Source organism: Seriola dumerili, unplaced genomic scaffold, assembly GCF_002260705.1.
Source record: "Seriola dumerili isolate Sdu_G_001 unplaced genomic scaffold, Sdu_1.0 BDQW01000202.1, whole genome shotgun sequence".
Classification (NCBI taxonomy): Eukaryota; Metazoa; Chordata; class Actinopteri; order Carangiformes; family Carangidae; genus Seriola; species Seriola dumerili.
Window position 1 is genome coordinate 1,186,099 of NW_019174457.1, and position 21,251 is coordinate 1,207,349.

A 21,251-nucleotide genomic window follows, 5' to 3' on the forward strand; every position below is an offset into this window, starting at 1 on the left:
AAGAATGGGAAACGTGACAGGAGTAGCAAAAGGGGTTGTGTTTAGCACATAGTCAACTGTTATCATACACATGGATATCTGCAAGCTGGAGCCAACTGTAATTAGCTGTGAATTTTGTATTTTAGTGGCAGCGAATTAACCTCTCACAATAACCCGGTATCATAAGCTCTGCTGTTAGAAAAACCAGCTTGTCTAGATACATCCTCACTGCTTAAAGAAAACATTACCATGCTTTTAAGGCAGCTAAGCTGAGGACTGGTTGTAATGACATGCAGTTGCACTTCTGAAAGGTGTTTGACGCCACTGACTCCGTTTCTTTGCTTTAGACTTGTGTGCAAATCTTCCTCTCTGGTAATCACTCCCCATGGCAGTTTTTACATAACTTACAGGAACATTAATCGACTACCGCACACATGCGAGGATTATGTTTCAAAGCATTCAATGAGGGGTTATTTGATACACTTTACTGTAAACACTGACAGTGTTTCATCTGCTTGTGGTTGGCAGCAGCTCAGTTTGACTGTGTATCTGCTCTCGGGGCACTTTCTCTGAAGGCTGCAGAGTATGAAGTCCATATCTACAGTTTTCCCCTAATGGTTTCACACACTGTGGATTTAAAGTGAAATGTGATGGCTCTTGTTTAGAATTGCTGGGGAAACACTGAGAGTTAATTGTTGTTAATGGAAATCACTCCTCATATGTGTGAATTGAGCTCCGGCCTGGGGATGTTGATCACAGGTTCTGGTAGAAACATCAGTTGACTGACATCAGTTTGGTAAATTCAGGCACACAGAGTGGGGTATTTCCCTGCCTTTCTCTTAATGAGCTGAGGTAATGTTTACATGGGCTTGTACCTGAGGCCCGAAAGATAACGCAGATTTCACTCTTTGCTAAATCCTGTATCTTAAGGGCCAACAGAAACTGAATGTGTACATTTTTTAGCAGCTGTCATGCGTTTAGATGTAGGTACCTGTGTAAGTGTAAGTTTCCTTCAACAAGATCATGGATCTCAGTGTTGTTGTGAGCAAAGTTCATCTCAAAAGGTAAAAAATAATCATTTGTCTTGTGTTAATGGGAACCGTAAATTGTGTGTGCTACATAAATTTACATTTTCCCATTTTAAGGTGAGACAGGATTTTATATTATCAAGATAGAAGTCTCTGAAACAGCATATAGAAAATCATGGCACACGAAAACTTCCCCCTGAAAACACCAAGAAAGCTCTGAGATGCATTAAGCCTTTAAATAAAAACACTACACGATTGTGTATTGGGGCTATTTGCCCACAAATGAAAGAAACCACAAATGGCGGCAGAGGAAACTTACAAATCGCCCCTTTAAATGAACAAGCTAGATAGCATAACTATCAGCTTTGCAGGTAGCCTAGTTTACATTTATTTAAAGGACAAAACAGAACTATACAGGTCATATAGATCTAATCCTACTAAGTATTCAAGCAATAATAATAACGTACCAAAGGGTTGATGTTTACAGTAATAGACGCTGAACTCAAATGATCCTTACGTAAGACAGACACAACAAAGAGAGCACTTTCCAGCAGCACACATCAGTGCTCTGAAATAATCACATCACAGGTGGTATTCATTTTCTGACATTTACCTGAACAGTGAAGATGAAAACTATATTCAGACCAAGCTGTCTGTCTTGGTCACATACGTCAGTTCTCCACATTGGGCTGTGTGAGTCACATCATCTCAGCCGACACAGGAAAATAACAGTGCGAGCTAGTTCTAGAAATGTCATAATTTGTCTTATTTTCCATTGTGGATTCTGTCTTATTGTTGCTTATTTTTTCCTGATGTGTCATATTTACTGTGTGTCTTCTCTTTTGACAGGTGATGAGTGGGATTATATCATGTCTGAAGTACAGGGAACACTGGAGTTTTCTGTAGAGTTGCACAAGTTTCACAATGTGGATCTCTTTCAGAGAGGGTAAGCAATTTATCTCTGCAGAAATCACATCTCTGGAGTCATGACTTTTGTGTACCTGGCAAGTCAGCAAACTCACAGAACATATTCATGTTGATTGCTGACAAAGGATCCACACATTTCTATTTGTCATAATTCTTTTTATAATTCTTTTTATCTTCTCTCTTCTACTAAAAATGAACCCTGACTGAACAGGAAACAGCTTTACAATTAAATAAAATTTTACTCATTTGAAATGGTTTAAAAATATGTAGAAACTCAATATGTGGCAGTCTATATTGATATTGTGGCAGGAAACAAAAGATATTTTCGGTACATTATGAAATTGTGGTGGGAATAATTAAGCTGTGGCAGAAGACATCAGTTGAGTAGGTGGTCCACACCTTTATGTTATAATGAAATGTGGCCAAATGTGGCCCAGATCACCTGTGAATGTGGTGTGAGTGATAGGATCTTAAATGTGTCCTCAATGTGTCTTGGACGTGTTCACACCTGTACTCAGAGCTGCTAATAGTCAGCCATGACTGAAGGGAAAAATCAAAATGACAGGCAGTTTCATATGAACATGGTAATGTATTCCTGCATTTCAGATAATCTTTACTAATTGATTTAGGAATTGCAAGTTAAAAACAGATTGTTCTGACCTTTTGTATAAGATGAATTTTCCCTCAACCGATTATAACATTGCTAAACAGAAAATAAAAGGGTAAATACTAATAAGGATATGACTCATCCTGAAATGATGAAGGTTGAATTTAATTATCATTGTTTGGTAAATTACATTGACCCTGTTTCCACTGCTAGATGGGTTGACTACACCTGTCATCAACATGCCGACAACAGATTAGTCTGCATGATTAGTTAGAAACACAGTAACTACACTAATTTCCCCCTAGGGGATAAATAAAGTATATAATGACTGAATGAATGAATGGGGGGAATGAGGAACAGGTGAATAGGTGGGCAGGGAGGAGTCAGGTGGAGGAAAGGTGGGAAACGCTAGGGTTACTGCAGGGCAGGAGGGAGAAGCAGTCTCTGAAATGACAAGAGTTAGTGATACTAGCAAAGGCAAGAAAAGAGCGAATTAATATGTGACTGAACTGTGACAATTTCTGACATTTGCCCTGCAAAATAAAAAAATTATGCCATGGAAATGTGTGACGTTTGTGGAAACGGCATGTACAATTTATTGTAACCACAAAATGGAGAAAATCAACTGTAGGCTCTAGGGGCTGTTATGGAAATTGAATGAATATCATCCATAATAATCACACAAAGCACCGTCGTCAATGAGCATAAAAGTATATATAGTGCATTATGGTGGAATATTCACTTACACAAGCAGAAAGCAGAGTGTCATATTTCTCCTTTTTCCCCTGAACAACATGACTCACTTTTAACGTCTTTCAAGAGAACAATCGGTTTAGCTGATATTAACTAATAACAGATCTATAGCCAATATCTTAAAGCATCAGCCTCACATATATTAGACCTAATACAAGCACGCTGGAAAGAACACACTAACACAACATACATAAAGCATAAATAAAATATAAAGGAATATAGTAACTTCTCATAATATGAAAACGATAAAGAAAAAAACATTACACAACTTGCTCATAATAGAAAAATCACATTCCTTCATATTCTATAGAATGAATATAAAAGGAAGGATAAAAAATGATAATGTTACATGGCGCGCTAATATAATACTGTTATCATGTTCATGTATCATATATAAAGAACAAGTATGTAAAGATAATATGATTTTGAGCACGAATGGTTTTATAGTCACGTACAAGATACTTTCACAAAGCAGTTGTCACACTTAATCTACTCACACACAGCTAAAGCCAGAGAGAGCTAGCTAACATTATATCAAGTATAAGCTAGCAGGTGAGATATACACAGCTAAATGCTAACTGTGATTTGTCGTTCATCAGAAGTGAAGCAGCAGCTAAACCTAAACACGATGGAGAAAAATAAGAAAAACATAAAAAAACACCAGCTAATCTGAGACTGCTGGAAAGGTAGCTAGCTAGCTAGCACTTTTTTAGTAGCTGCTAACTGTGCTTTTAACTCTCGTGTGGCCAAGTAAGCTGTCCTTTTTTTATTTAACCTAAAAATTATCCAAATGCAGAGTGCAAAATGTACATTTTATATTATTTATATTCATTCATGCTCAATGAGCCCAAAAAGGTCTAAAATGGAGGCTTTACATTACCTCTCTATATCTGCACATTTAAGGCAAAAACATATGAATTAGTACAGACACATTCATGCAGATTAACAAGGAGTGTCAAATGCAACCACTAAAATGAAAATTTTATCTTATCCAGTTTATTTTTCCATGATATTCCATGCCATAAAAAAAAGGGCCATGTTTATCCTGCCATGATGCGTCTGCAGGAAGATTAAATTCTCTCATCTGGTCGGCCTCCGGCTCATTGAAACACCAGCTTTATCAAAATGATTCTCCCCCCTCAAATGGGCAGGGCTAGAGCTTTATCATGGTAATCCCCTCAGCTGAGTGCACTAATATGTTTGTTTTTACTGGTTCCCATGTTGCTGTGGATTGCAGCAGCAGAGATCTGATGCGAAAACGAAACAGAATTGGATCCTGAATGTAAAAAATGAAGCGCTGTGGAATAAGAATAGTTCAGTTACCAGGACCTGCACATCTCCCCACACTGAAATGTAATTGCTGAAATCAATACTAATCCCTGCACCAGACTGGGGACCATGCAACTGTACACTTAAGGCCCCAGTTGTACACTGATTGCATTAAAAATAGTGATTAAATCTGCATTTGATTTGTAAAGAAGGCAATGGCAATAAGCACAGCACTTTTAGTTTCCACTAATGGAGGCAAAGTCAGAGCGCTAGATTGCTTCAGATACTTAAATCACAAACCCAAGTGCATTTCCTTAATGTTGTTTATTCCACTATCTGTGCAAACAAAATGTAAACTTCTGATAACTTCGATTTTCTTCCAGCGTCTGTTTACCAAGAAATATTTTAAATGTGCGTCCGTACAGCCTTTTACACCTAATAGTTAAAGTAAATAATAGTAAAGTTTATTGAACTATAAACATTGAGCACACAGATACGTCTCTCTGCTGTGGGAGGTAGTGGATCAGCTTCTGACCAGTGACTATCCACTGAGTTGACCAGTCTCATTCCATAAACAGCCCTTTATTTATTTATCAACCTTCAAAACCTTTTTCCGTGCTCTTCTCTGTCAGGTCTCCATCTTTAGGCGCGCTGTCGCTAACACACTGATGTGACGACCGTGTTCACGGCCACGCTTTGGTCTCTCAGACTGCCGATGTGTCCCCGGAGAGCTGAGATGTGCTTTTACACAAAGCTGCATTGACTTGAACTGCCAAAGCGACCTTTTCAAAGATGTGTTTCCTTTGCCGCCTGTCGTCTGGAGTGCCACGTAAACAATCCATACATAAGTCAACCTGTTCTTCCTGGGATCTATCTATCCTATTGCTTTACAATAAACTTAATAACCTCATTTTCCAACGTGGATCAATACATTTTCATCTTTCACTCTAAATGTTAAATGTAAAATTCTAGCAGCCATCTGATACCATATACAGTCTATACTTAACAGCCTTTGAATAGAGGTGCATTATTATGTCCTTTTCATTATTAATTACCATTTGCCCTTTATCCTTTAATAATTTAGCTACATTTGTACAATACATGGATGGTTTTGTTTAACATGACTTTCTTAACTTATCATGCATGTCATGAAGAGCACTCCTGAAGCTTTGAAGCTGCACTCATCAAAATTATTATGTAAAAACCTGCATCCCATATTCCACCTGCACACATCTCCACAATTTGAAACTGGACTCAAGGTTGAACTGATTAGATTTTGGTGGTCAAAGGTCAAGGTCACTTTGAGGTTTTCGGCCATAAATGACATTATGACACTTCAAATCTTTATTTAAAACCTTCAGAGTCTTCACAACATTCAGTATATTACACGGGTCTGAACTGACATGGGTGTAAATTGCAACTTAACTGGCTCCAGTGTCAAATATGATCATCAGTGAAAAATGTCCGTCCACAACAGGTGACTCGGTAAAATGAAAGGGTGAAATTAAAAAGATCTGTAAAAAATATCAGCATGTAGAGTATATTTTTTTTACTGTTGATGTGATTTATTTCATTGATACCTTCAGGTCATTTGGAGATATTTAAATTCATTTCATGCAGTTGTAAGTGAGACTGTTCTGTTTCTATCCTCCCCTCAGTTTCTACCAGGTACGTGCAGGGCTGAAGGTCTCACCTCGAGTGCCCCACAGGTTGATAGCGACAACACAAGACAATGCAGGTAAGACAAAGTAAAGTTTACATTCTCACACACACACACACACACACACACACACACACACATGCATAATATTTTCAGACATCACATAGACTTCATCAGTCTGTCCATGCTATACTCGTTCTTATCTGCAGATAAGCTCCCTTCTCTCTATATTGGTTCTCAGTAATCGTAATCTGTTTTTTTGCACTTTTGCTAAATGAACCTGTTGCTAGCTGTTTTGAAAAGTGACGGTTTTCAGGTTTTACAGACCAAAACTCATATTCAGTCATGGATGGGCCACGTTGTTTCCCGTGGTTTCCGTCTGTGGTCGTTCTGCATCTCTTTGAGCTCATTTTGCGTCTCTTTTTTGTCGTCATCTTGTGATAGTTTAGTGTCTGCTTGGCGTTATTTAGTCCATGTTTGTGGTAGTTTCACGTCTCTTAGTGTCATTTTACATGTCACTGTAGTTATTTTGTGGTTGTTTGTGTCTCTTTGCAGTCATATTGTGTCTCGTTCGAGCCTCGTTTTGGTTCTTTTTCAATCTCGTAGTCATTTTGTTTGTGTTTGTGTTCATTTTGCATCTCTTTGTAGTAACTCTCAGTCATTTTGTGTCTCTGTGTGTTTGTTTTGGATCTCTGTGTGGTCATTCTCTTTGTGGTTTGACTTTCAAACAAGAAATGTTAACAGCCACTTCAAACTGAGGCTTTGTCCCACGGCCCCAAAGTGGTCAGGGGGGGTCAACATTTTGAAGTTAAGTTTGTGCCTGTTCAGTAATTCATTCATGTATTTTGTTATGTATATTTAATGAAGATAAATAATAGTTGGGACAAAAACAGGAACTGTAATATATCAAAGACAATAAACCAAACACTCTCCATCATACAGCATCGGTAGCATTAACACTGACTGGCAAACAGCTGAATTTTAATCAAACGTGGGCTTCAAACATGACGTTGGCTTGACTATTCTCTATAGTCTAGATCATGTTTGAACAGGTTGGGCTTCATCCACAGTGGCTGCAACGTCCAAAGGAGACTGAGTGTGAGAAAATCTCAGTTCACACAGGGAATCGTTTCACGACCAGGCGTTCTGTGTCTGAATTACACACACTGCGTTGGTTACGGTCGTCTTTGAAGTGTGTGTAAACAATAATCTTGTGTGTTATATGTTTTGTGCTAAAGCTAGAATCATGTGGATGGGGAACATGAACATGTCTCTGGATTGAAGTGGTCTCACAGGCTCAGTCCTTCATGGCTTGGCTGTATTCCTGACCTCTGTGGATTCAGAAGAGAGAAATGACTAGAGACATCACTTTCTTAAAATAGAGCTATCCCCAGATGCCAGAGGAAATTAAAACAAACACATATTTTGACATCTGCCAATTGTTTTTTGGCTTTATTTGATAGTCAGTATAGAGAGAGAGAGAGAGAGAGAGAGAGAGAGAGAGAGAGAGGCATATGACAAGCAACAATGGTCCTCCGGCCGGGAGTCAAACCATGGATGTAGCAGTCATTTGGTATGTGACTTAACCATCAGGCTCTGCCACCTGTTTATTGAGTCTTGGTGGATTTACCTTAATTTTTAATTGTTGATAATCAATTCTTTCCAACGACATAACGTTGAATCAACATATATACAACAATACATACTAACACACACACACACACACACACACACACACACATATAATACAGCAGGAAAACACTTCACTGCCTTTGTCTTGACATTGTGTGTGTGACAAAAACTTGAACTTGAACTCTACGTGTGTCCCTGCCGTTGTCCCAGCGTTCGGAGTTATACATCAGAGAATGGGAGTGGTGTCTGGGAATTTTATGGTTCCACCTTGTCTCAGTGATTTAGGACTTTTGGCTTGTCTCTGGTTGGAAGACTGACTGACTCACACTGCAGAAAATAGCTTGCATTTATAATAGCATAGTCTTCCAACACCAAATGGGTACAAGATGGTTTCACTTGTTTCAATTGTAAATCAGTGTCAGTTTTAGTTTTCTTGGTTCTTGGTTTCCTTCGTAATGGTTGGGTGATTTTGTCGAGATATTTGTGAAACAAATCAAAACTTTATTGGAGTTTCTCTTCTAGGAGGAACATTCACTCTTGTCATAAAGGATTTAAGACTAAATATGGCAGAATAGGATTAAAGCTGGATGTGTCTTAAAGGTCCCATATTAAGTGAGATGTCCATGTTTTTTTTAATTTATTTATTAAAAAGCAGGTCTGGCTGCTATATAAAGACTGTGACAGTATCATAGTGTGCAATCCATGGACAAAATGCACACAGCCCAGATTCAAAAGCGATGTCTTAAAATGAGCCGTCAGGACTTCTGTCATTTTGTGATGTCACAACAAAGCGGTCACCACTCTCCAGCCATGACGCCAGCACTGCCCGCCTGGACCCACCATCCAAACCTTGCAGGATTTGGTTTCTCTGAGTGTTTACCTGAAATCTGTTATATTTTTATTCGACCACAGAAGGAAAGCTTGGTTCCAATCAGAAGAGAGGCTCAGAGCCTCCTCTCTTCTGATTGGCTCACCGACCTGTTGTCACTAGAGCTCCAGAGAGAAGCCTGAGAGAGGAGATGTAAAACTACATTAGATGGTTTTTGGGTTCTTGAAACCACAAATATATCTTCTTATTGATCAATACTTCAAATAAATCACAGGGAGAGTGTAAAATATGGCACCTTTTCTAAATATCTGATGAGTGTACTGTGTGCACAGAGCCCTTAGTAATGGAAATGGAAAAAGATTTTACAGTGAGATTACCTGTCAGGATGCAGAGAAGCTCTTTGGCACACTTGGCTCCAAATGGCTAAAATGGAGAGGCTGTCTAGTGCTACGACTAAAATGGATGTAGCATAGCTCTGCTTCATTTAGCGGCGTTTTTAGAACAGGTGCAGTGTCAACTGACTCATTGTTCACTCTCTAATTCAGAATTTTGATTAGGTGAAAATAAAGCACCTTGTTTTAGTTTTGGAGTTTTGCAGATCTCACTCTGGCCTGGCGATAGGTACGGGGAGACTTACTGCATTTTAAAATACTCCCCACTTTCCCTTATCCATAGAGCCCCAGTTCATTTCTGCCTCATTATTGTGGAGCTGTTACTGATGGGTATGTAAGTTTTATTCAGCTGAAAATGCCCAAAAAAATAATACCTGAGGGCCTAAGGGGTTAATTTGTGGCTGGAACATTTAAGTTTTAAATAATTTTCTCTAAAACTAATTTCATCAAAGGTTTTCTTTCTTAATCAAGAATCCTGCAGATAAACACCCCACTAGGTAAAAGGTAATAAACCCAGCACTTTACTTCGTGCACTCTGCATTTTACATCTTTGAATTTCTAAATACTTGCAGATGGTTTCTGTCATAAAAGATGCCTTACGCCTTGTCCTCTTTTGTATTCATGGGTTGCGACACAGTGTTTCTGAACCTGCCCAAGCGTTAAAATCTGGATCTTTGGCAATGCAGGAAGCCGTTTCACTGGCAATACTGATTCACAGTAATAATGGCTATTTTTAGCTTGTCATGACTGGAGCACCGTGTGTGTGTGTGTGTGTGTGTGTGTGTGTGTGTGTGTGTGTGTGATCTAGCTCTACATGTGAGGACATTGCAGCCCACTGTTCCTGCGAGCACGTTTTAAATTGGGAGGACATTTAGGCCCTGACTGTGATTTAAGCTTCAGTTTGGAGTTTTATTGAGACCAGGACTTTAATTTTTGGCATTTAGCTCCTGCGCTTAAGGTAAAAGCTACGATGGAGATTCAGTATCAGTTTCAGTGTTTTCACAGCTTTAGAAGAGTCGCAGTTTGTGTGTGTGTACATGTGTGTTGGCAGGGAGGTGGCTTATTGTGAAGGCAGTGTGTCTTAGTCTGAGCTGTGACAGTGATTCATGTCATTTCGAGCGCTTTCTCCAGAAACACAGCGACAGGACTACCAGCAGGGAAGACTTATTTCCTCACCTCATTGTGGATGGAGAGAAAGAAATCCTAAGTAGCCAAAATATTAATACATTTGCAATGGAAATGATAAAAATAGCATTTCAGTAGTCTTGCTCTCAATAGTCTATTTTAGGGCATTAAATCCTGGAGGTGCAGTTTTACATGATGTCAGGTGAAGAACAGAAGGTAGAGCATTGTCCGGCTGGAGGAGGCTTCAGTATAAAACAAAGTTACTGTGTAAATACAGACAAATCTGCGTCAGTTAATATAACACACACACACACTAAAGTAATTAAACCTTTTGTGAAATACACTTATGTGCTTTCTTTCCAGTGAGTGAGTTCAGAAGATTGAAATCAATAACATATCTATGCGTTCAAGTGGCTATAATCAATATTGTAATAATACCAGTGGATCACATGAGTGTACTTTTATGTGAAAGGGGTCTCTCGTATTGATGAACTCTGCTGCTCCCCTCAGCTTTGTGGAGTTTATTAGTGTCAGTTCATTGCTCTGATTTTCCAGCCAGCAACAGTTCATTCTCACTGGTTTCATCAGCACTGTGTTCAGATGCAGGAGGCAGCAATATTAGCAACTAGCCAGCAAACATTTAGCCACTAAAGAGTCAGATATTTCCCTCAGTTTGTAAAGACTAAGACGGGGCTAAACTGACATCACACCAAATGAATGCTTGATGTGTAAACGGACATTAAAGGTGGTTTTATACCGTGTTTATACCTTATTTCTTCTGCCCCTAAATTAATTCAAGTTCAGATTTGGTTTTGAGCTGAAATAACAATGTGGTTAGCCTAGCTTAGCATAAAACCTAGCAGGAAACAGCTAGCCTGGCTCTGTGCAAAGTGGAAAAAATATTTGCCTTAACATGGAACCACATATTGAAAAGCTGACATTATGTCTTTTGTTGAACCCATGAATAGAAATTTAAAAGTGACATTCTTTCAGTTCTGCTGGATGGTGTGACGCTACATACGCTATACGCCATGCCGCACCATAGCTGCACTACAGTACTGGACAAATAATTCTTTTTTAATGTCTGTTTATTATCTATACAAGTTAAATAAAAACAACCAAAGACAAAAATAAAATACATCTTAAAATAGTCGGCTGTATAGATGTTAGTGGACATATTTTTCCACATTGGACAGAGCAAAGCTACTTGTTTCCTCCTCCTTCAACTCTTTATCTTCCAATCTCACACACGGAGAGAAGGAAATCCAATAAGCTTTTCCAAAAATTGCTGAACCGTTCCTTAAAGATTTATGCATATCAACCTGGGTAAATTGTCACTTTATTAGATTCACCTTGCATGATCAATATTTCTTTCTTTTCGTAGCTGCTCTAACGCTCTGTAGCCGATCTATATAATCCACCGACTGCAATCCTATATTTTACTAGGCATGTGTGTCAAATAAGGAACACTGCAGCAACGAACATTACAGTGAGGATCATATCCATATTGTAATTGGAAGGCTGCGGCCCTCCCCTCCTCCCCTCCTCTCCTCTGCTCCCCTCCCCTCCCCCTTTGCAGCTCTTTCCACAAGGTCGTCTATTAAGCCTGTACACCTCACGCGCTGAATCCTGAGCATAAATGCACCAGCCAGCGCTCCGAGCAGCGACAGGAAATACATTCATCATACACTGACACAGGAAATAATCCCTTACTGTGTTCTCTGTGAAAGTGTATGCTTGACATTTCAATTGTCTGTGCCCTTCAGACAAATGAATTGTGTGTGAAGGATCGTGCCACACACTCAACCGAAGCATTTAATGACTGTGATTCACGCACAATAACATGGTGATTTTCAAGTCTGAATGTTAACGAGCAGAATTGGATTTGCCGTTTACGGTGGGTCCAACTGCGCAGACGAAGATACTCCCTCGTATTGGTATCATGAAGAACAACTCTGCGTAGAGAGTTTCGTGTGTTTTACTGATAGGGAGTGACTAGCACACACTTACACCCACACACACACACACACACACATCCACACACACCAGATGTAGAGCACCAGAGGCTGAAAAGCAGATTATTTCCAGCACAGACTTACTGTGGCTAAAGCTTAAGGGCATTTCAGCAGGTTTTAATGTGCAGGATGTGATAACGCCCCAACACCTGTGAGAACTGCAGTGTACCAAAATGTACGAACAGGGCGGGTTTGATGTGTTTCTCTTGGTTTAACACACTATAAACATGAATGGAAGCAGTAAACTCTATGTTAATCACATTTATATCCAACAAGAACAGCATGGAAATACTATTGAACATTGCAGTTTTTTTCATAGTGTTAAACATACTTTGGTGTCAGGAAAATGAGGTAAACCTTTCTGCAAATTGTAGTTTACTCTGACATTTATTGAAGGCCATTTCTGCCAGGAGAAGAAAATAGATTAAATCTCTCTGTGAAGATTCTCATTTAATTGAATTTAAATTCTTCTTATTATGACATAATGGTGATATTAAAAGCCATTATTTTGACTCACTCCCAAATATTTGACGAAATAAGTAACAATTAAAAAGCAAATTTGAAGCAAATAGCCTTGTTATTTTTTACTTATAATTGACTGTGAGTATTTGTTTTTTATAATTGTTGTCCTGTATGATATTTAAAATAAATAGTGTTAATTCATGTGCAACTGGACTCACTTTAAATTCTTGACAGCTTTCTAAAGCAAGTGACATAATCAGCATAATGTCATAAAACCATGAGATACTAAGAATAAGATATGAGTTAGTAAGTCTTGTCTTTTGACTTGTCTCATTTTTTAAAACTTACCTTATGACTACGACTTAAAATAAGTTGCAGTTGTGACTAGTATCTTATAATTTAAATTTTTTGACCATTGGTATTTTTATTTTCATGATTTTTTATTTTATTTTCAGCAATGGCAGATGTCTTCCATAGATATTAAAGTGACACTGTGCAATTTTCGATAGAAGAAATAACACATCTCTCCTTCTATACTTGAAAGGTAGAATTAATATGTAATAAAACACACCTTTGGTCATTTAAATGCAGTCAGTAGTTTTGCTGCTATAGTGTTACTTGGTCTGGGGTGACCTGTAGCTTATATTGACTAAATAAATAAATAAAACTTTAATTAGACAGATACAGACACAGATTACTGTGAAGCAGGACTATTAGCTACTTATACGACTTGTAGCCACAGTGGCTGATGTCCGGCAAACCTTTAGAATCTCGCTTTGATTAAAACACGGAAAAACATGAGAGAACAGTATTAGGTATACGTCACAATACACCAATGAAATTCAATGCAACTCAAGTGTAAACTCCAACAATAACAATTTCTGTCTCAACTAAACTCTTAACTTTAAAAGTATAGTAATATAAGGCCCTATGTGTGCAGGCTGTTGTAGTGGGTTGTATTACATTGTATATTGTACAGGTGTTGCTGTCCTTGCTTTCCTCTTGTATGCAAGTAGTACAGCTATCAATGTCAAAGCGGAGAGCTCAGCAAAGCAGCTTTGTTATCAATCTCTTATCACTTCCGCTCCCCTGGCACATGGTGTAATGTTTAATCGATGCAGTAAAACAAACAGGCATTCAAAACCAGTACAGTATTGTGTGAGTGTGGGGAAAAAAAATGGCGGGGGCAACTGCAGCAGCTATAGTTCATTGATTTTGTGACTTTGGCTGCACAGCACATGAGAGAGGGCATGGGAGCACCTGGGCGAGGTCTGAACTCCCTCACAGGTCAAACACACACAGAATCATTTATGATAATTCTTCTGAACACTTCAGAGTCTTGAACCTAAACTTTCTTTAGCCACTGGACAGAAACCCAGGTAAATACAGGGAAACAAAAAGTTACACGAGGGCTGAGGGGTCAGGGCTAACACCAAGCCGCCACTCTGTCCACATACAGTACATCTCCGGAGGGATTACGCCGTCTCTGTCACATATCCACCAAGTCTTTGACAACAGTCAGGCTCCCACACATCCCACGTCATCCTGGCTGGGGCTGCTTGATGCTGCAAGTAGTGACAGCATTATCAGGGGGAGGCCTGCGGAGGGAGAGAGAGTAGGAATGAGACAGAAAAGAGCACAACCTCAGCAGGAGATTTCAAAGACCTCTCACAGCTCCCAGCTGGACAGCAGCTCTGCCTCAGTGACTGCAGTCCTGCCAGGGAGAATGCGCTAGTAGCAAAGAGTACACACCGCACACAAAAGAGCTGGAACATGGGAGACGGTGGAAAATCGAAAACACCACAATTGTGGGTACACATAGTTTTGATGCATAAATGTGTTCAGCACATAAAAATCTATCTTTTTCAACTTCTTGCTGTGCTCGAAAATGTGTGCAGATTTAGAAGCACTCCTGACTACAGATACCAATAAAGCTCTTGCTATGATATCTTTCTCCATTTTGGGCACTCTGTCCCCTTAAGAGGTCGGTACTGTCGAGACGGCTTGCTTTTGGTCGAGGGTGCTTGTGGGTCAAAGTTCACCAAAGCTGAACTCAGCTCAGGCGTTTTGCCCCCCAGGAGTGAATCCACTAACTGTGATGATTCCACCACAAAACTTTAAATGTGAAGCTACAACCAGCAGTTGTTAGCTTAGCTTAGCATAAATACTGGAAGCAGGGGGAACAGCTAGCCTGGCTGTATTCAAATATGGGTACGTATTTAAAAATCTGAGCACATAATGACAATATTAGGTGTGATGCATTTGCCAAATTAGAGACAACTCCAATATTCATGTTTAATATTGTTTTATGGCGTAAAATCTCAGCATGGTGTGACATTTATGCAACATTACATAAAATTTGTGTGACATTATGACTGCAGTGATACTGCTGTGGCATTGAGCTGATAGTCACTGTGCACTCTGTTGTGTCCCAACTCAGGCGAATGCAGCTTCAGCTCCGCGGGGATCTACGACGGCACCGTGTTCAGCCGGATATTTCAGATCCTTTACAGAAATGAGGAGATTGTGGTGAACGACTGTATGATCTTCAAAGTCCACCTGCTATTGGACGGAGAAAGGGTGAGTCATGCTGGTGACATTTTCTGTACACACACACACTTCCTGTTAAGGCTTAAAAAAAAGAAAAAGAAGAGAGAATAGGGAATGCCATATGGTTCGTTGCATTTTATCAGTAGCTGCTGTAAAATGCATGACGAATAATTACAGTGAAAACAGCTGTATTACAGTTTTGTGCCATAGCTGCAGCTTGTGTCTTTACAACATATTAATGGCCATTAATGAATGCATTTTATCCTCTCTTCCCTTCTACACATTTCCCCGCTCTTACCATTGGACACCAACAATACTGTCTTCTCATAACACAGAGCTTTAAGCCAGTTAATTAGAGCAGATACTGTATCTAACATAACAAGTGAAGAAGTAATATCAATATTCTGAATAATAATAATACTTGCTCTGTCATGTTTTTAGTAGACTTTAACTATTGCTGGCTAGCTGAATCTGTCGCTACACATTTAGCAGCTCTTTAGATACCTACTAACTTTGTTTCTCAAAAGCAGCTAGTGATAAATTCAGGGGACCTTATTGGTAACGTTAACATGCTAACTCTGAACGTACTATCAACAAATATATATGTGTATATGCTTAAAGCTAATGTGTGTGATGCTTGAGTAATCTGAAGCAGTGATTCCTAAACTCTTAAGCCATGCTTAATGTGTTTGTTAGCCTTGACTAATGTATCTCAGCAACAACTGATGCTGTACGTTGTTTTAGTGCTAAATAGTGAAGGTTAGCATGCCAAAATGCTAACTGAAGACAGTGAACATGGTAAATATTATACCTGCTAAACATCATCCTGCTAGCATTGTCATAGTGATCATGTTAGCATGTTGATGTAACAAATTTGCATCATATCTAGACCATAATTTGTTAGTGGTCTGTGAAATACAGCATAGCAAGAAAAAGAAACTGAAAACAAAAAAGAAAAGAAAACAAAAGACAAAAAATCAAAGAATATTACATAGCACCTTTTAAAAACAAACTTTACAAAGTGCTTTGACGATAAAGCAAAAGCGATAGCAGACAAGAGGCTCGGGAGCCAATCTCCCGATTTCTCCTGTTAATCATTATGCACCCCCTCAGATTTAGCTTTCAAGCTTCTGGAGGAGGTATGGAGCCAGATCCCCGCACTGGGAACAATTGATTGCTATGTTTCACAGACACACTATGGCCCCTCCCCTCATCAAAGTGCAGAAACTGAAGTAAATATAGGCATAAACAGATTGATCATCAGTGGTGGAGAACACAGGCTTTTAAAGACTCTTGAGGTAAGATAGCCATCATCAGTTGCTAGTCCATGGGACAAACATCTGCCCAGGGTCCTGTCCTTCTCTTTGGGTCCCTACTTGCAAGATGTTTGTGATACCCCGGACACCAGGTTACGAAAAGGTGGTGAAATGATGCGCTGGAGTTTGAGCCCTCAAATTCCACAGAATGGCAAATTTCCTCTGTGGTAACCATTATAGACATAAAATCAGTACAAGGATTATTGAGTTCAATGACGTGCCTCTTAGAATTAATGTGCTTTAATTGACAGACAAATGCAAATTGCCTTTGCCCCAGACTGCCCGTGTTCAGCTCAAATGATCAGGCGTGTAAACCTGTCAGACAGTTATTGATGTACTGTCTTCTGCGGTTTAACCGTGGGCGCGACCCCAAAAATCCACTCTGCCTGTTTTCGTTGTTGTTGGTTTTTTTTTTTTTTTTTTTTTTTTTTTTTTTTTGTTGGTAGCCACCAGACCTCAAATTGATCAGCAGTGACAGCGATGAGACAGGCCCCGAGGCTGAGATGTGGAGAAGTTAAGATGGCCCTCTCTCGAAGCTAATCATCCATATGATAGCCATAGCTCACACATTGACATTACTCTGCGCCATCTCTCATCTGCTGTCTGACACATGTCTACAGTGCAGACGCCTGGTTAACTGGGGAAGGATCCCCGCTTCAGTCACAATGTGGATATTCTCTCTGACACGACTTTGCATGAATCCCAATTGTACATGTTCATGTAAAGGTATGGAGACAGAGGAGCTTAAAGGCATATCACATTTCAGCTGTAAGCTCTCCCAAAGGCTCCCCGCTCATTAACCTTCCGGAGGTTATCTGCTGCTGACAGCTACAGATAGCACAGACAAAAATAGCCCCTCATTTCCCCAATGTATACCCACATGTATGTTTAATCAATGAGAACATCAGTATTGGACAGAACTGCAGATCTGTACGTTTACTATATGTGTGTTTTGGTCTAATTTTAGGAGAAAGAGAGGAAGAACTGTGTAGTATAACCGGCGACGCTAACGCTGTATCTCAATCTTCAAAAGACTCCATTACATCCACTGTCGGCGCCGCCTTTGTTTGCTCGTACCTTTTTTTTAATTTTTTTTTTATTTTGCCACTTTGTTGTTCAAATTTAAATAGGCGCACCGTGATCGTCCGTGTCACTCTGAACATGAGAGCGATTCAATTCTGTTCAGCCCCAGATTGGATTAAAAGAAATGCAGGGATACAGTTTGTAGCCCACACAGAGAACATAAACACTAAATTAAAAAAGAACTTTGAAGTGGCAGAATCAGCATTGCAAACAAGATCAGTCACAGTCGGCTGCATGGCAAACAGCAGTATTCATCTACACCCAAGTGTACTGTATAGCCACCATATTTCTTGCTGAATACTCGTGATCACTCTTCCTCTTAATTGATTCCATGTTTGAAATACTGATGAGTGAGAAATTAAAAGGAAAAACATGAATAAATGAGTGGAGGAACACAAGGGATGCATGTATGTGTCCACACAGGCCACAAAGGGGGTCACCAAAAGGTTTTAATGAGTATTAAAATTATGTAGATTATACAATATATAAATACCTCTGGGATATTTTAGAGTGAGGGCTCTCCACCGCTACCACCAGAGCACCAAAGGAGATTTATTGAGAGTTGGAAGACCAATGTCAAGGAGCTTTTTTGGAAGCTTTTAATGACTCGTTATGCAAAGAGAGCTCTCACAGACACATTTATTCAGTTTACATGTAACATAATACCTGAGCCTTTCTTCCTTTCTGTTAATCAAAGCGCAGGGTTCTGTGCAAGATCCGCAGTAGGTCTTTTTGAAATGTAAGATACTGAGCCAGGGAAATACAGGATTCAGCATTGTCACTTGTGTGTCGTTGGTTAGTGGTAAATATTTTGAATATTACCACAGAAGTGTTTCCTTTTTTTTTATATATTTATATTATATATTTTTTTCTTCTATATTGCTATTGCACATCTGATTTGTTTTCCTGTCAGTTGAAAGGAATAATCCTAAAGCTTGTTCAGTCAGGAAGGAGTGCAGAAAGGTGAAGATGTCCAGACGGAGAGCAGCAAGATGCAGGAGAGAGACACTTTCAGCACTTTAACATTCACTGAAGCCTCTTCTCCACTCGAGAGACTAACAAAAGGGGCAGATGAAAACACCAGATCTGAGCGGAGTGATGAGGAGACTGTAACCTTCCTTGAGTTAAAATGTGAAATAAACAGAAATGCCATATTTGCGTCATCTTTTCCACTTGGTCTTAGATAATTTGAGGAGGAACTAATGCTCTTTTAATTGCATCGTCTTCTTGTTTCCTCTTCTGCAGTGCTGTAATGGCACCCAAATGGAGAATTAGGATCACCAACTGTTGACCAACTAATGATGTGCCCCAGTCCTAATGTTCACACACCAGAATGTGCATTGATTCAAAATTTCTGAACATTCAGTAAAAATTTGCGCTAAATTTAACCCATTAAACATAAACAGATTTCCTCGGCGAAACCGATCGGGTCTTTTTGTAGCTTTATTTGCTGAGTCATGTCGAAAACTCACAAATAATAATGAATACCCAAACTGGAATTCAAGCTAAAACATGACGCGTCGTTGTAACAGTGTGTGTCTCAATTTAATAAGAAAAGTCCAGAGGTGTTTTCATTATTTTGTCCAGCCCCTCCATGTCACCGTTTTCCTGTATTGTTCATGCACTAACGACACTAATGCACCAATGTTTTGCAGGTGGAGGAAGCCTTGAGTGAGGTGGACTTTCAGTTGAAGCTGGATCTTCATTTCACTGACAATGAGCAACAGTAGGTTTTTGAGCAGTGTGTGTGTGTGTGTGTGTGTGTAAGTGTGTGTTTTAAGAGAGAGAGAGAGAGAGAGAGAGAGAGAGAGAGAATACTAGACTCTCCGATGCAAACTAGACATGAATAAGGGCTATTATGCTCTTTGGCTCATAGCCATCTCTTTAAGCACCTGATCACAACTTCTGTGCTGACAATACATGATTACAGTGATTTGTTTGTTTGCTTGGGACAAATAGAAGAAGAAATGGATAGATTGCATTAGCATAAACTGCAAAAGGAACGATTTTTGTTGGAGCTCGGCCCTTGTATCGACCAGCAGCTGTGCATTACTGCAGTGTGGTGACTGTTGTGTTTTTCTGTGTTTAAACCTTCACTGTTTTTGGTCATACCTGTGTGATTATAGTACTTGTCAACACTACACAAGGACTGAATTATGGAGCACCTTCTCTATATCACAGCATTGACTCTGACTGCTTTTACTCTGAGTCTGTGTGACTGGAGAATACCTTCCAGGTCTCCATTATCATTCCAGTCAAGATTCAGACTTTTTCTCAGACTCTTTCTTTCAGAGCTGCGAGGACAATAAAACATTAGATTATTGTGAGAACGAGTCCACGTTCCCAGACATCTTTAAAAAGTCTGACAAAAGGTAAAGATATTTGTCAGTGATGGCTCCCACTCTCTGCATACTGCATACAAACTCTCCAGGGTCAGCGGTAATAGATGTAAAAATTTCTTTTAAGTATGTGCAATAAAATCACTTAATGTCCTTTAAATAATCTGAATTCTCTGTAGTTTTGGATATTACTTTAGCACTGTAATAAAGCTCCAGTCTATTTTTAATAGATTTTTTGTTATCTGTTGGTTTTAGTTGTGTTTACTTGTTAACTACTTTTACTGTGTGTTCATTTTTTTCAGTCCGTTGTCAGACGTGTTTGATATATTTGGAATAAGATGGGGAGAATAGCAAAAACAAGTGTTTTGCAGTTTATCACTTCAAGTGCTATATAAATGTGTTTGTTATTTGTGTACTAGTGAAACATCTGTCTCTCTTTCCATTTATCAGGCTGGCAGAGATCATGACTGTCCCGCTGATCAGCAGTCGTACCCTCAGCCTCCACTTCAACCCGCGGAGAGGCCTCCACCACCACGTCCCTGTCATGTTCGACTACTTCCACCTGTCCGTCATTTCCGTCTCCATACATGCCTCACTGGTTGCCTTACATCAGCCGCTAATCAGGTAGAGTTAAGAGGAGCTTAACAATCATTTACATTTGGCAGATTTTGAATTCACACAAAGCACAAACACGTATTTGATATGATGTAATCTCAAGGACCCAATTGTTTGCTAAGCTCTGCTCTTAGTGCTGCTATACAATTTCAAGCCTTTCAGTCTTGCGCTGCACATACTGTTTACAGTAACAGCAGCCAGTTTATCTCTCAAAATTCATAGTAATTTCTGAAAACAAGGGTCCGGGGTTTCAGGCAGATGTAGAGAAAAGCAGGCTTCTCCACTCCAACTGGCAACCATTGATTTTACCTGCTGAAATGACAATTGGCAGAGTTTATCAGCTGTTAGCTAGCTAATTAAACTAATGTTAGTTCCATGAGTTGCAGTCTCTAGTTGGATTTATAATGTTTTTTAGCAGGCTAAAAAAAAAACTCAGTATAGTGATCTGTGTAGAGGACAGCTTTGTCTTTGTTTTGCAGTGTAGGGCTAATTAGTCCTTTTATTTTAAGTAAGATAAGGAAAAATGTAAGATCAGACTGATGCTTATGCAAGTTAGATAAGTCAGTCAGACTGTGGTAATTGGTTTGTTAGCCAGATATGCTAGGCAGTTCACTGCAGAGCGATCTAAAGGAACTTTTTGTAAGTTTCGCTATTGCTACATAGCCAGCAT

At 39.4% G+C, this 21,251-nt stretch overlaps 1 protein-coding gene across 1 annotated transcript in view; it reads left to right on the forward strand.

Annotated features, from left to right (window-relative positions):
* The first annotated feature begins 1,843 nt into the window (after positions 1 to 1,843).
* Positions 1,844 to 21,251, forward strand: part of fam135b (family with sequence similarity 135 member B) — a 36,844-nt gene continuing 17,436 nt past the window's right edge. Inside the window, exons 1-5 of the mRNA XM_022753988.1 lie at positions 1,844 to 1,953; positions 6,222 to 6,301; positions 15,119 to 15,258; positions 19,283 to 19,353; positions 20,417 to 20,590. Coding sequence (XP_022609709.1) covers positions 1,877 to 1,953; positions 6,222 to 6,301; positions 15,119 to 15,258; positions 19,283 to 19,353; positions 20,417 to 20,590 — 542 coding nt within the window. The 5' untranslated portion in view covers positions 1,844 to 1,876. The remainder of the gene's footprint in view (positions 1,954 to 6,221; positions 6,302 to 15,118; positions 15,259 to 19,282; positions 19,354 to 20,416; positions 20,591 to 21,251) is intronic.